The 16,784-nt window shown below is 43.3% G+C and overlaps 1 protein-coding gene across 7 annotated transcripts in view; it reads right to left on the reverse strand.

Annotated features, from left to right (window-relative positions):
• LOC125466374 (supervillin-like) overlaps positions 1–16,784 on the reverse strand; it is a 137,050-nt gene that overhangs the window by 75,078 nt on the left and 45,188 nt on the right. For 2 of the 7 annotated variants that reach the window (XM_048560793.2, XM_059638675.1), the window contains exons 2-7: positions 12,882–13,365; positions 9,973–10,201; positions 7,078–7,207; positions 4,835–4,879; positions 1,990–2,055; positions 1,679–1,750 (exon numbers count right to left, since the gene is read on the reverse strand). In XM_048560793.2, coding sequence (XP_048416750.2) covers positions 1,679–1,750; positions 1,990–2,055; positions 4,835–4,879; positions 7,078–7,207; positions 9,973–10,201; positions 12,882–13,365 — 1,026 coding nt within the window. Of the gene's footprint in view, positions 1–1,678; positions 1,751–1,989; positions 2,056–4,834; positions 4,880–7,077; positions 7,208–9,972; positions 10,202–12,881; positions 13,366–14,713; positions 15,068–16,784 lie in introns of those variants that run through there. The other 5 variants (XM_048560797.2, XM_059638676.1, XM_048560794.2 and 2 more) reach the window with 5 other exon arrangements.

Raw genomic sequence — 16,784 nt, forward strand, 5'->3', positions numbered from 1 at the left:
TAATGTTTTGGGTCTAGACCCTTCTTCAGATAAACTGTTCAGATCTTGTTGCATTTGGACATAGACTGCTTTATTATCTGAGGAATCACAAACAGTGCTGAACATAGTGCAATCACCAGTGAACATCCTCACTTCGGACTTTATCTTGGAGGGAAGGCCATTGATAAAGCAGCTGAAGCTGTAACATGTATCAACTGGGACCTGTTGTCTTTAAAAATTGAACCTCTTCAAACTTTGATCATTTTTAAATCACCTGAGAGGTTGGAGAACTGACAGTTCCCCATTGTTTTCTCCATGGCAATGCCTTGGATAATCAGAAAGGAGTTGCCAACCAATCAGCATCCTCCTCTACAACGATATAGATTGTTGTGATTGTTAGAATGTGGCATTTTTGTGTTTGACCTCATGGGTGCAAGGTGTCTCACTTTCCAGCAATTCTAAGATTATGTACCATGCTTCTTGATTTGCCCACCAGAGGAATTTCTCCATAATCTGCCCTTTCAAACCAAATTAAACCTTTTAACAGCTCAATCAGATCACCCTCAATCCTCTATTCTTTACACCTAACTGTGTATCTATCTCATACTCAAGCAGACAATTGGATACCAGAGAGTGATTATAAGCCCTTGTGGGGTAATTTTTGAGCAATCCTCCAAGTGGGAAGTTTAATCACTTGGAAGGCACATTGCAAAACAATGGCCTCTGTGCGGTCAGAATCAAATTTAAGTATCATAAGACATAGTAGCAATGCAAAGTTACCCCCATAATGCAAACCTGTGGTGTAAAGTTTCAATGTTGTGAATTTTACTTTTCCAACCTCTTGATTAGATTGTAGTTCTTTTACACATAAATATAAGGAAGGCAGTAATACAGAGACCCAAACCAGTGCTCTGGGTGCGACAGGCTCAAATCCCAATAGGGTAGCTGGCGAAAATTTAACTCAGTTAATAATAATATGCAATTGAAAATTGGTCCCAATGATACATGAAAACTTTATTACCATAAAAATACTCATCTGATTCATTAATTATTCCTTTAGGGGATGAAACTTTGCATGCTGTGGTCTACATGTAACTCCAGGCCAACAACAATGTGTTTGGCTCTTAACTGCTCCCAAGGATGGGCAGCAAATGCTGCAGGACTTGCCAGTAATGAACAAATAATGTAAAAAGATTTCTGAGGGGATGTTACCAATAGCCAATGCCCGTACTCCTGACATTAATGGATCTGAATCCCAGTGGCAGATCCTCTGGAGAATCAATGTCGGCACGGCTGACGCTGCTGGCACTCTGTTGTAGCAAACAAACCACCTCATCTTCCGCATTGCCAAACTGAACCATCTCTATTACTTATGCCATGAGGTAGAGTGGTATAGAGGCATGGCCCTGACAACAATCAGAACTGGCTGTGTGTCAATTCCTGGGTCTCCTGCATTCTCTGGAAGACCCTGACACATAGGATTACCCACATGCAGAATGAAGGACACTGCACACTTCTGTTCCAGTGCGAATCTCAAGGATTATGCAAATCATGCTTAATGCTCAGTGGGAGTGGGAAAAGGAGGCCATTTTTCCCAGTGTCGTCTGGGAACCTTATTAAAAAGGGGAGTGGGCTATTCCCAGGTATTCATTATTTCCCAAATACTCAAAACAAATACACAAAATGGTTAAATGGTCACCTTTCGTCTCCACATACACTCAAGGCCATTCTGACTGAACGTCGCTTCTCTGAGCTTGTGAGAAAATGCTTCCTTCAGGAACAGAGAGAGAAAGAGACAGAAGAATGACGAAGGAAAACTGGAGGGAGATGTGAAAAATGCATCAGCTCAATCGTAACCTTGTGACCGATTCACTGACATAGTAAAGCTTCGATCAGATCTGAAACCCACAGCCCAAAGTAGTTAGTGCTGAGATGTCACTCAGCAGCATGCATTTAGTATCTCAGCTTACATGTCAACAGGCATGAATCATGGATAGGGAAGGAGCTCACCTGCTTATACAAGATGTACTGGCATTGTCTATAAACAGGGGAATAGACAGAGGAATAGACTGGGTCCTACAGGTACCAGAAGAGACAGAATGGAGAAAGGTTAGAAAGGGTATGACAGGGCAGCCAGGGAGAAGTGCAAAGCAACATACATACACAATCCCTTAATTTATTTAAATAGTAGAAGGAGCTTCCCTCAAAAGCCTTTTTATATAGCAGTCTCCAATACTGTAAGCATCATCTTCTATGACCTCAGAAGTTAAAAGTAACAGGAAGGCAATGTATAGCTAAAAGTGCAAAACCAGAATTATAATCACTAGAGTTATTGGATCATGACTACTGATACCAATTACAGATGTCGGGAATATATTTTCACTGGACAAGAAATATCTTAGATATAAAATTGTATCATAAAGGATTCCAGCTAATGACCAGGGTGTTGGGTAGCTGTTATTCTGATATTAAACCACGAGATGAAACTCAGGAGCATCAATAATTGTGATGGCCTAGTGGTATTACTGCTAGACTATTAATCTGGGAAAATCAGCTAATGCTCCAGTCTCCTGGGTTCAAATGCAACCACAGCAGATAGTAGAATTTGAATTTAATAAAGAATCTGAAATTAAGGGTCAACTGATGACTATGAAATAATTGCCATGATGTGGAGATGCCAATGTTGGACTAGGGTGGACAAAGTCAGAGGTCACAGCACACCAGGGTAAAGTCCAATAGGTTCACCTGAAGGGGAGTGCTGCTCCTTCACCTGGTGAAGAGGTTGTGCTCTGAAAGCTTGTGATTTCAAATAAACCTGCTGGACTACAACCTGGTATCATCTGCCTATGAAATGATTCTTGAGAGAAAAACCCATCTAGTTCACGAATGCTCAGGAACAGGGTCTTCTGGTCTCAGAAGGGAATCATCAACAGGAGCTGCTGGTCTCCATGGGGAGTCGGCAACAGGAGCTGCTGGTCTCCACGGGGAGTCGGCAACAGGAGCTGCTGGTCTCCACGGGGAGTCGGCAACAGGAGCTGCTGGTCTCCACGGGGAGTCGGCAACAGGAGCTGCTGGTCTCCACGGGGAGTCGGCAACAGGAGCTGCTGGTCCCCACGGGGAGTCGGCAACAGGAGCTGCTGGTCCCCACGGGGAGTCGGCAACAGGAGCTGCTGGTCCCCACGGGGAGTCGGCAACAGGAGCTGCTGGTCCCCACGGGGAGTCGGCAACAGGAGCTGCTGGTCTCCACGGGGAGTCGGCAACAGGAGCTGCTGGTCAGGGAAGGAAATCTATCATCCTTAACTGGTCTGGCTGACATGTGACTCCAGCCCAATGTGGTCGACTCTTAATTACTCTCTGGGCAATTAGGGATAGGCAATAAATGCTGGCCAGGCCAGAGAAGTTCACATCCCATGATTGAATTTAAAAAAAAACTTCTACCTTAGTTTTCTCATCCCTCACTCCCACAACCACGATTTCTTCACCAATTCTCCTGAAGGTGTTGCCTTTCACAAAGCTACACTTCCACAGATATAAAATGAAGCGATGACAAAAAATGTCCTACAGATGTGCACTCTAACAGCTATTGACTTTCCCAGTGACTCCTTTAACACATCCCCTGTCACTTCTATAGTATATGGAACCCTTCATTTTTTACTTTCCCCAATTTTTTCCAACTTTACCCATCATTCTATAGTTAGGGTAAAAGACCCTCTTATGGCACAGTGATAGTGTCCCTACCCCTTGAACAGAAGGTCTGGGTTCAAGTTACCCGTGTTCCAGAGGTGCATAATAATATCCATGATTGATTGGGGAAAATAAATAAATAAATTAAAAGGACATGAGATCATCTCTCATTGGGATAATGAAATGTGTTTCTCAGCAGAGATGAGATGTTATGAAATGATCAGAAACTAACCAAACATTCAGCCATTTGTTTTAAAAATGCAGTGGGACTAGTTCTGGAGCGTATGCAGTATGATGGGTGAGAACTGAAATGAAAGGACCAAGGAATGCACCCGTGCGAACAATTAGTCTTTAAACCGAGAAGTCAGTGTTTCAGCCCAAGGGTCAGCTTGTTAGTGTTCAACCAGTCAGCGATTTAGTTTCCATCAGAACTGCAGGTTGTCACTTTTCATCAGATCAGTAGAAAGGTGAGAGATAGAGTAATAGGACTGTCGGCTACAAAACACAGACCTGTCTTCCCAATGTTGGCTGCGGACTGGAGAATAACTCAGAGACTCAGATTTATTTAATTCACGCTTTGTTCTTTCAATAAGTGGTGTAGAGGCTACTTTGAGAAACATCTCAGCTTTATCCAGTCCCACCCCGTAGCCTTAAATTAAATAGGGAGTTGTTTGAAGTGATGGCGAGTTTTACTTTCCTAATTGCATTGAGATTTTAAAGCTTGCTTAGGAATTTACTACTATGTATGACTGCTGTGTCCCTTGGACTGTGGGTCTGTTTTCATCACAGCTGTAATTGAACTAACAGTTTTAATTTATGTGTTACTGTGTCATAGTTACTTGTGCAGTAAACAGCAAGAGAATCAATCAGGTTGAGGGAAACACCAACAGCTGGCAATGAAAGGAGGAAGATGTTCAAAAAAAATCAATGATTATAAGCCCATGAATGATAGGTTATGATAGAGAACTGATGCTGCCTGTTCCTGTAGTTCACAGTTTCAAGGAAGGAGTGGTGTTCTGTGTAGGGAATGGGATGTTTAGTGGCAGAGGGGTTGTGACGGGTTTGACCAACTGAAAAGCATTTTTGTCCAATCATGCAACAGACTTCACTCCCGGTTTACATCATGTCCTGTTTTTCCCCAATGGCCTTAATTTTGGATTAGTGCTCTTACCCAGTACTGAGGCTGCTCTGCATCACTCAGACACCCATCTTCTCCCTATAGTCACGAAGAAAAGGAAAGAAGATCGAGACAGAAATATACCAGAAGGAAAGAGTTCTCAGATAAGATGGTGAACATATACATCAAATTAGCAAAGCATACTGGCTGTTGAGCCAGATTTGGGGGTGGCGGTGGGGAGGGTGTGTTCAATGGAGGTTAAGGCGAAGGAAGTAAGTTCTCTCTTGGCCTGGTTTTCAGCTGAGTTCCTCAACTGGCAAATCGGTCTTTGAATGTTCACAACAGACCACAATAGCTGAAGCCTGAAGGATCAGACCGAGCCCATTGGTGTTTTAAGCGTGGAAAAGTACTCTGACGTTTGCAACATTCTTATCGGAAACAACAAGAACGAGTGATCCTCATCCTCTTTTCACAACTGTACTACATCACTGGAACGGAATGCAGCCTCAGGTGAACAGTGAGCTACAGAATGATTAAGAACAGGTGCATTTATATATATGACCACAAGACGTCCCAAGCACTTTGTATCCAGTCTTGTGTTTGCGAAGTTGTCTTGCAGGAATCAACAGCAACACTGTCCTATTGGCCAGTCCCAGAATCCACTGCTTCAGAGTATCCTCTGCCCTGTACCCTGTATGCCCTCTGTCCTCTACCATGTTGCTCTCAGTCCTGAACTGTGTGCGCCCCTCTGGCCTCTACCCCATGTACCCTCTGCCCTGAACTCTGTGTGCTCTTTGCCCTCTACCCTGTGTGCCCTTTGTCCTCTACCCTGTGTGCCCTCTGCCCTCTACCCTGCTCTCTCCTGTATGTTTCCTCAATAATGACAGTAATGAAATTCCATGAATTAACCTTCCATTTTCATCTCTTATCTGCCCAGGAACTTTTGAATGGTGGTGATCAGATTCCAAACAAAGAAGACTGAGGTTATGATTGTAAGTTTAAGCACTGGTTTCTCCAGCTATTTCACTGACATGAGTAAGACTGTTTTGACTATCTTCAAAAGGAGCCCACCTGTGATGTGGCTGCATACTGCAGGTGTTTGGATGGCTTGCTTCAAATAGAATCAGGATTGATGAATAGATTTGCCTGATATGTGAGCACCAAAAAATTTGAATACTTTGCAACATTTAATCCTTATCAATCGTTCCTTTCCAAGCTCATGGATACAGAAGCTAAAATGTAATACCTCTACCAGCTGTCATCAATCAGTTAATTCAGTACAGACCTGGGTTCAACCCAAAAGCTGTCTTGGAGTTCACAACTCAGCAGTTCACTGCTTTAAAAGCTGAGCTATCAGTCAACCTGGGCTTAATGCAGTAATACTGCAATCACAACTTGAAAGGGACAAACTGCATAATTTGACATTTCCTGAATTTTACAGGGTCTGGTTTCTGGTAAATATGGCACATCATAAAATCAGTGGCTCAAGTATAGAATCTGTCTATTTCTAGACACACACAGACACAGACACAGATATTCACACTTACATAAACACGCAAAGTAATATTTTAAACATTTAACATTAAAGACACATCATAAAATCAATGATTTAATTATAGAATCGCACGCACGCACACACACACACGCGTACACTCGCGCGCCCGCGCACGTTACCAACAGAGAACAAGAAGTCTAAAATATCTTTCACTCCTGTGGAGATTTCTCAGACAATGAGTTGTAAGAGTTTGGCTTCCACTGCCAGAGAGTGGGCCGGAGGCAGGCTCAATTGAATCACTCAGAAGGGAACTAGCTGGTTATTTTGTGAAGTGACTATGTCCTTGGTCACAGGAAAGAAATAGGAGAACGGCACGGAGGGAGAAGCTCATTCAGAGAGCCAGTGCAGGCATGGTGGGCAGAATCGCCTTTCTACACTGTAACAATTCTATGATTTTGTTACTGCTGGGAAAATAAACTTGACTAAGATATAAATTTAAACCAGGGATATCAGCAGGGTGCTCTTACCAACGAGGCATTGTGATATATTTAGGTTGATATGTAATATCTTCTGTAGTTCCCATTAATGGAAGATTAATTACAAAGATTCTCATTCAGTTCTCCAGGTATTTATGAACCATATTGCAGAATGTCTCACAAACCAGTGATGACCAGCGGGTACCTCCAAGCCCAAGTTCCATTTCCTTATGAATATTCCTCAACAAAGGAGTGTACATTACAAGGCTGGAATCCACATGACTGAGCTCTCACATTTAAACTCGGACCTGCCATCATTCTGTTACCTTTTTCTTCCAGGCACCTTCGGCTTGTTGGAGCTGACTGCAGCGTTCAGTTAATGGGACATGAACACCACCCTGCCTCTTGTTTATTTTATTCTTCCACTGCTCCTCACCATCTTTCAGTTTCTGCAACCTGATGTGGAGGACACTACGTGAGATACAATGATATCAACTGTGACTTGTATTTATCTGTAACACAATATACAAAGTTCCAACAAAAACAAAGTTGATAGGAAAGCACAGCAGGTCTGGCAGCATCGATGAAGGAAAAAAAACATTCCTCAGAATGGATGGGTCACCAGACACGAAACATTAACTCTGCTTTCTCCTTCACAGATGCTGCCAGACCTGCTGAGCTTTTCCAGCAACTTCTGTTTTTGTTGCTGATTTACAGCATCCGCACTTCTTTCAGCTTTTATGAAAAGTTTCAAGGTGTTATCACGATAACACACCAAGAGTGAGTCAGATGAGGGGATGTTAGCGAAGGTAACTGGAGAATGTAGTCAGAGAGGTCAACTTTAAAGAGCATTTTACACTGAACATGCATAGGCCACTGGTTAGATCTCAGCTGCAGTATTCTGTACAGTTCTGGGTGCCACACTTTAGGAAGGAATGTGAACACATTGGATGCTGTACAGGGGAGATTTATGAGAATGTTTGCAGGACTGAGAAACTTCAACGATCAAGTAGATTGGAGAAGTTAGGTTTGTTTTTCTTGGAAAAGGAGAAGACCAAGTTGAGAGCAGGAGATGATGGTTGAGTGGTATTATCACTGGACTGTTAATCCAGAGGCCCAGATAATGTTCAAGGGTTTGAATCCTGTCATGGCATATGGTGGAATTTGAATTCATTAAAAATCTGGAATTAAGAGTCTAATGATGACCAGGAATCTGTTGTCCATTGTCAGTGGATAATCTACCTGGTTCACCAATGTCCTTTAATTAGATTAGATTAGGTTCCATACAGTGTGGAAACAGGATGAGAATTCCATAACATGGGGTGCTTGTAGCTGAAGGCACAGACACCAGTGATGGAGTGATTAAAACGGAGATGCTCAGGAAATTAGGATGAGAGGAGCACAGATATAATGGAGGTTTATGGAGCTAGAGGAGATTATAGACATAGGGAGGAGTGACGCATGGAGGGATTTAGCGAGTGAATGAGATTTTTCCTTCGGCCCAACAAGTCCACACCACCCCTTGGAGCATCCCACCTAGACCCCTCCCCCTATAACCCACACATCCCTGAACACTATGGGCAATTTAGCATGGCCAATCCACGTAGGCAGCACATCTTTGGACTGTGGGCGGAAACCGGAGCACCCGGAGGAAACCCACGCAGACACGGGAGGAATGTGCAAACTCCGCACAGACAGTTGCCCGAGGCTGGAATTGAACCCGGGTCCCTGGTGCTGTGAGGCTGCAGTGCTAACCACTGAGCCACTGTGCTGCCCTAAAGGACCTTTAGGGAAGGTAAAAGGTACTTGGTCTGGGCCACGTGTGACTCCAGGCCCACAGCAATATGGTTGGCTCTTAACTGTCCTTTGGGATAGGCAAGAATTGTTGGCTCAGCCAGCGATGCCATCATCCCATGAATTAGTAAAAAAAAAACGAACGAAGTTTTTAAAATCATTAGGCTAAAGTATAGACAAGGATAAACTGTTCCCACTCATAAAAGGATCGAGATGACAGGGCACAGATTTAAGGTCATTTGCAAAAGAAGCAAATGTGATATCAGAAAAAGAACTTATTGACACAGTGACTAGCCAGGGATCGGCATGCACATCCTGGAAATAAGGTGAATGGAGGCTCAGTTGAGGTATTCAGGAAGGCACTGGATTCTTATTTAAACTGAAATAGTATTCAGGACCTTGGGGGAAGGCAGAAGAATGGCTCTAAGTTGTAACACTCAATCTGAGAGCCAGTGTAGACACAGCGGCCGAATGGCCTCTTTCTGTATTGCACAGTTCTATTATGTGTGAGTTTGAAGAACAAGGAGAGGGAGAGGGAGAGGGAGAGGGAGAGATTTAGGATGAGAATTCCATAACATGGGGTGCTTGTAGCTGAAGGCACAGCCACCAGTGATGGAGTGATTAAAACGGAGATGCTCAGGAAATTAGGATGAGAGGAGCACAGATATAATGGAGGTTTAAGGAGCTAGAGGAGATTATAGACATAGGGAGGAGTGACGCATGGAGGGATTTAGCGAGTGAATGAGATTTGGTGCAAATCAGGAGATAGATGGCACAGCATCCCACCCCGATCCAGCCCTCAGAACACATTTAAACCTACACATCCCTGAACACTACGGGCGATGTAGCATGGCCAACCCACCTAACCTGCATGTCTTTAAGCTGAGGGAGGAAGCTACAGCACCTGGAGGAGACCCATGCAGACATGGGGAGAATGTGCAAACTCCACACGGATAGTCACCCAAGGGTGGAATCAAACCCGGGTCCCTGGCGCTGCGAGGCAGTATGCCACCCTAATGTGAAAATTCTGCCCATATTCATGGTTTTACATTCACTGATGATACAGTAAGGCACCATGAGCAATAGAAAGGCTCAGGGCTGTACTGAAAGAAAGGCTAGGCTAAGTAAGCTGCTGTATCCTCACTGTTCTTTGGCAGGCATTTGCTCCGTTGCCCTGTAGAAGGTAACTAGACATTACTGCTGCCCAGTTACCCTTTGCGTAAGTTGAAGGATTGGGTAAGAAGAGAATCATGTTTAGCCACAGTCAAACAGCATGCTGGCCTACATAGCTAAGTGGATGTTATAGCATAGAATGTCGCTGGTGTATCTGACCAAACCAGAGATAGAGAGATAAATGGAGAATAAAAGGGTAGGTGGGATTGGAGTGTAACTAATAAGTAAAGCAGATTGGTTCTCAATCTTTGTACCTGTCCTTGACTGATGTTCCCACGTTAATTGGAGTTAGGGGTTGCTCCAGATTGTCCTCATCAAGTAGCTGTTCCAGGTAGTCCTCGCCTTGCTCTTTGCCCTTTGGTGTGCAGAGGTTATCAGCAGGTTGCCACTGTGAAGTGGAATGGTTGTCCTTCTGGTACCATGGTGGTGAGGAGGGTGGTGTTGAGAAGTCATCCTGTGTTGGCTCTCTGAATCCTTCAGTGTCTGAATGAATGGAACAGAAACCTGTTCAAACTAACCTATCAGGAAAAAGAGTATCTAACCGCATCAACCGAGAATATCAAAGTTCCACATTTACTATCACAATTAGATTTAAAATTAAAGCTCGTCTTACAAACATTTCAGGTTTCCTTCATTACATTGCCACCAGGGAGTGAGATCTGGATAGTGAGACAGTTAACAGAAAATGTAATGCAAAGGCAAATCCAGTCTTCACCCATAACCAAATATTTCACAGCAGCAATTACTAAGTCAGCAGCACGGACAGGAACCCAGAATGACTTCCCATTTGTCTAGTCTTGAATTCTCAAGAGAATGATGAACAGTCGTTCAGCCCATTTTAATTCAGCCATCCAGAATGACCTTAATGTCCTGCCTTTGCTGTACCTACTTGTTATTTTAGATTATGTCAGTTTCTTTTCTCACTTACACTATCTGGCTGGTTAATTTTCACATGTTCATTATTTTTTCAGTGAAGAGGATTTCTTTACAGCAGCCCTAAATTAGACTTTTACTTCGTTTTGCCCAGCAACCTAAAATAGTATTCCAGATTTATCTTTTCCATTTCAGTTACAGTCTTAAATACCTATTAAGAACCTTTATTGCTTTAAATAAATTCACCTTTCAGGTGGGTCTAGGCCTGAAACGTCATCCTTCCTGCTCCTCTGATGCTGCTTGGCCTGCTGTGTTCATCCAGCTCTCCGCCTGGTTATCTCACCTTTCAGGTGCTCCTTTTTTAGTTTGGGAAAAGCCAGATTTTCCTCATAACTGGTTTCTCCTCATAACTTAAGAGTTTCGATACTCAGAAACATTCCCTTTTCCTGAATGTTTCCTTGTTTTTCAGGGACTGAAATTTGAGGCACAACAACCACATGATCCAATTACTGTTTTGTTTTGGTGGGGAGTGAGAGTCACTGGCAAGGCCCACATTTGTTTCCCTTGAACTCTGTGGTTTAATATGGCCACGTCCAGAGGGCCAATCACATTGCTGTGGGTCTGGAGTCACATGCAAGCCTGACAAGGTAAGGATGGCAGATTTTGTGAAGGACATTAACAAAACAAAATTGTTTTTTTACAAACAATGAGTGATTATGTGAGTCAACACTAGACTAACTTTTATTACGCTCAGATGTGTTAACTGAATTCAGATTTCACTATCTGCTCTGGTGGTATTTAAACCTATGCCTCCCCAGTGTTAGTGCAGACCTCTGGATCAGTAGTCCAGTGACAATGCCAATCAGCAGCACCCCCCGACCCTAAACTGTCTTATATTCTCCTACTTCAGTGTATGACTATTGCCTTTCTTGAGTGTTCCTCCACACTAACTGACATCAGTATTTGGCATCTCTCAGCTTCATCATGACCTGCTTAAGGAATGTGTATGGAGATTCTCTTTCTTCAATTCCAATGTTACAATCTTTACTTTTCTCCCACTGAAAATGCAAAAAAAAAACTTGTGGCCTTACCAACTAACGAGTGCGGTTTTCCCCTTCTGCACTCATTATAGATGGCAGAATGTTATGGACCAGGCAGAACCGATGTAGAAAATCCCAGCCAATATGAATGCATTCAATTGAGTAGCTTGTTAATAATTCCTGACAATTGTTTGTGACATTTCTAGAGATTACGGAACTGAATTACCTGCTGGTATGATCATGTTTGGGTTATCGATAGAAAGTTGTTAATGGTTAACTACAAAACCACAATCCATTCTCTGTGATCAGACCTGGAATGTAGCTACAGTTGGTGAAGGCTAGTGGCAGAATGTCTGAGCTGTTTCTTTTTAAACCACTGCATTCATTTTGCAGAGATTGATCTCTGTGCATTGGTTTGTCCACAAGTGTGTTCGGGTTTTAGAGCCAGATTCCAATCTTGTGTCTTCAACATCTTAGGAGGGTCTTATTTCCTGGAACCTAAGCTGGTTCTCATTATGGAGAGTAGCCAATAAAGACTGCACATGGAGAGTGAACTTCAGTCCCGAGTCAGAGTAAAGCCACTTTGAAGGTCTCAATACACTAGATCAGCAACTCATGGCCCAACCAGCTAAAAGGACAAAGGCAATGTAGTGATTGCAAGGAGGTCAACCAGATGGACTTCATAGAATATGAGTTCCCTGTTTGGACCAGGTTAACAGCCCCAGTCAGGGAGTCCTGGCTGACAGATATAAACAGGATTGTCAGAGGTTCTGTTAACTCAGAGATGGCTCTGAGGAAGCCAGACTGGTGTCAAACGCTATGCATATGAAAATAAAAGGTTGATCTGGTGAGATGATGCAGCCTCTGTGGAATTATTTCCCCAGTATATACATTGAAATATCCCGACATCTGAGATCCACTTCAAGTCACACCCCATCCTGACTTTGTTATCTATCACTGCTCCTTCTTTGTCAAAATCTGGAGCTCTATCTAACAGCAACAATGGGGAAGCAATCAGCATTTGGACAGAAGCACATGGCTGTTCACCACCACCTTCTCAAAGACGGGCAGTAAAAATTGGCCTTGCCACATCCTGAGGGAGAATTAAGAAAAACTCACTGTCTATAAGGGAAATGAATAGAGGACAATTCAAGCAATGCAGCCGCTATTCAGGATAAATTGCATGCCATGCAAAGATCAACATTAGAATTTGAAAGAAATAAGTGATAAAGCACAAATATTGTATTCACCTGTTGTTTCTCTCTGGTCACCCTCTTGTATTTCACTGGAGTTTGGTTTCTCTGAAGCATCATTCTCAGCTAGTCTCACTTCATCTTCACTCCTGCCCAGCTCCTGGGTTACGTCTGCCCTGTCTGTGTTGTACTCTCCAAATAGACCACTTGGAATAGAGTCACTCTCCGCCAATGTAGCAGTTTGGCTTCTCACCTCACATTTCCTGGGCTGTTCCTGCAGGGTGTGAATTTCATTCAACTTGCTGATTCCTTGTGTTTTCAATATTCCTTCGATCTCCTTTGGTTTCTCCTCGTTTCCCACACTCGCTAACTTTCTGCTGTCCTCACAGCTGGGAACGGACACAGCTGACATTATCTCCAGCTTCACAATCTCCTCTGGAGCGGAGGGCAAGCTTAAAGCATCCAACAGTGTTTCCTCAGCAGGTGTCTGTCCTGGGGAGTTGGGCAGAAGTTGATGGCGTTGTTCTGATAAATCCTGGAGCTGAAATTGTGACACGTGCTTTAATGATTGATGCACACAAGCTTTTCAGGGATTTGTTAACTGGGATGCAAGCTGACAATCTCAGCCTTTAATACACAAACGTTTGAAAATGATTAACTTACTTGGCTTAGTTTGTGTCTGGAGGAGGGTGAGGAGAGCAGGTTGACCTCAAAAGAGATCTAAGTGGTTTTCTCAGGGTTTCAGTTTATGAAATGAGACCTGAAATTCAGGTCAAATCCAGACGGAACATTATGTTTTATATTGCCAGCTAAGAATGAATAGGCTAGCACCTTGACAGATGTAATAGTTATTTTTAATTTTGCAGTCCCTCTTCAAATTGCCTGAAATCTACCTACGTTTGCATTTAACAGAGGTAGACCAGGGACAAGCAAATGAACTGTTTCTAAAGAATCAGCCCATTGAGTCCACGCCAGCCTTCCTAAGATCATCCCTTCCAGACTCACACCCCCTACCCTATCCCTGCTTTTCCCATGGCTAATCCACCTAGCCGGCACATCCCTGGACACTACGGGCAATCTAGTATGGCCAATCCACTCAATCTACACATCTTTGAACTGTGAGAGGAAACCAGAGCACCCAGAGGAAACCCACGCAAACAAGGAGAATGTGCAAACTCCACACAGACAGTCACCCGAGGGTGGAATCAAACCTGGTGCAGTGAGGCAGCAGCGCTAACCACTGAGCCACTGTGCGACTCAGGAATTTAAATATTTTAGTGAAGCTGGTAGCCTCTGGTTTTCCAGGTTTAACTGCGGTTAGCCAGTCTTGCCAGGCATCAGAACATGAAGGTAGCTTTGAGGAGACATTAAATGCCTTTACAGCACTAATTGAGCACTTAAAGATGAGGGAAATTTCCTGTGTCTCTCCTGAAATCCTACCCCACACAAGGTTCTCCCAGGTGATCAGATATCCCCCACATGGAAAGACCCCAAGATACCATACTCCCAACACAGCTCTCCTTCACCCCATCCCAGAGTTTCTTATTCGAAACCTTTCTCCTGTCATCTACATTACCTGGCCACTTTATCTAATGCAAAACATGAACAACACTCTTTGCAATGTTGGGTGTAGTGATCAAATAGAAACTTTTGAATTTGGAGTGCCAACATCCCTAATTTTGCCAGCAGTGAGTTAGACCACTTGCAGCTAACAGGTTGGGAGCTCATGCTTTTGTTTTCCTGCCTACGAGATCCCATGAAAGCTGAAGCCCTCAGCATCAGTGGTGCAGACAGTATTGCCTTTGAGTTGTGGGTACCGCGGATGGCAAGTTATTGGGATAAAATGGCAATAAAGGGCCGACACAAATTCAAAACAATGACATACTCACCAATGAAGAATTCAGGAGGGAAGTAGAAAAAACAGCAACCAGGGTACGCAAACCAGACCGTAAACACAGTAGTGTTCTGCCTGAGGGAGTCTGGATTAGTAGCAATTGAACTAACTTGCTATAATTCTGACCATTGATGACTGCAGTGCTTAGCTAAAATTAGGAAACATTGCGCTGTTCTAATAGAGCTTGCATTTGTAGGAAACATGACTGTTAAAATCTACAGCCAAATCAGCGAATCAAACAACCTGATTCAAACTTCCTCGTAACAATTTTTACATTTTCCCCCAGTTTTTTTCCAGCTCTCCCTGCTCTGCCCCCTCACTCTACCTCCACTGATTCAGCCTAAAGTAAAATGCTGCTGCGATCAGAAAAGCCTAGATGACTGCCTTTTGTAATTGGCCCACGGAAAGTACACTTGTGACTCTCTTACTGGACAGTGTCCACTTTCCCCTCCCTGAAGTGAAACACTTCTATGAGCGCAGCATTTTACCTGGCAGCCCAGCTGAGAAATATTAAACCTGGATCCAAGTGAAGCCGGCAGCGGAATGTGTCAATCTGCCACAGAGCTTAAACATGCACACCAGCTAAACACTTAACTCATTATGTACTTGCTTTCCCCCAGTTCATCAAGCAAGCTGTATTGAGAATGTTAAGCATTTCCTGCCTATACACCAACATCATTAGCAAGTGTCTAAATGTGCAGCCATGGATCAGTTGGTAACCTCTTGCCTCAGGGACTGAAAGTTGGAAGTTCAAGGATTTGAACTCATCAAGTTAGTTAACACAATGAGGGAGTACAGCACAATTTTGTATTAGGTGAAGAAATATATCCATTCCTACATATCAAAGAAAGCTCCCAGAAATGGAGAGAGCTTCCAGTTCCGAGAAATTATACTTGTCTTTCACAGGCCAGGATTCCATGGGTAGCAATTAAAATTTGATGTTTCACGTGTTTATCTTCTTGACAAAGTTCATCCTGGGGAGTCTGAACACTTCAAAATCATCCAAAGTAACACCAACATGTTCGTTATCCATTGGGCAGTTTACAGCAAATTGAATGATCTAAGCTTTTGAAATCAGCTATTTATTTAGACACAGGTGATCTGGCTCCTACCTGGAAGATAATTCTGCAGTGCTTCACAAATTCCAATATTTCTCTAAGTTGTTGTTTAGACTTGAAGTTAAATTCGTGATCCAGTGCCAATTCCACACACCTGACTTTTCTAGTCCCAGCAAACAAAAATGATTCATTGCAGCTACGCTATTTTTTAAAAGCACTCTGCCCCACCCTGTTCCAATTTATTTTACATGAGTAATGTCCTGACAGAGCCAATACTCCAACTCTCAAAGGCTGGATTTATTCATCACTGAATGTTTGTATAAGTGGAAAATGAAGCACCACACAGCAAATACACAGTTGAAATTCTGACCTGCCCGGTACACAGAAACACTCTCTCCTACCAAGCAAACCCTCCTGAAATCCCCTTAAAAACTGCACCAGATTATCTTGATGAAGGGACTGGGGGCATTCTGGCGAAGTTTGCCGATGATACGAAGATAGGTGGACAGGCAGGTAGTACTGAGGAGGTGAGAAAGCTGCAGAAAGATTTAGACAGTTTAGGAGAGTGGTCCAGGAAATGACTGATGAAATTCAACGTGAGCAAATGCAAGGTTTTGCACTTTGGAAAAAAGAATACAGGCATGGACTATTTTCTAAATGGTGAGAAAATTCGTAAAGCAGAAGTACAAAGGGATCTGGAAGTGTTGGTCCAGGGTTCTCGAAAAGTTAACTTGCAGGTAGTGCCTGTGATTAAGAAAGCGAATGTAATGTTGTCATTTATCTCAACAGGGCTGGAATATAAAAGGAGCAATGTGCTTCTGAGGCTTTAGAAAGCTCTAGTTAGGCCCCATTTAGAACACTGTGTCCAGTTTTGGGTCCCACACCTCAGGAAGGACATACTAGCCTTGGAGCATGTCCAGCAGAGATTCACATGAATGATCCCTGGAATGGTAGGTTTAACATATGATGAACGGCTAAGGATCCAGGGATTGTACTCATTAGAGTTGA

Source organism: Stegostoma tigrinum, chromosome 31, assembly GCF_030684315.1.
Source record: "Stegostoma tigrinum isolate sSteTig4 chromosome 31, sSteTig4.hap1, whole genome shotgun sequence".
Lineage (NCBI taxonomy): Eukaryota > Metazoa > Chordata > Chondrichthyes > Orectolobiformes > Stegostomatidae > Stegostoma > Stegostoma tigrinum.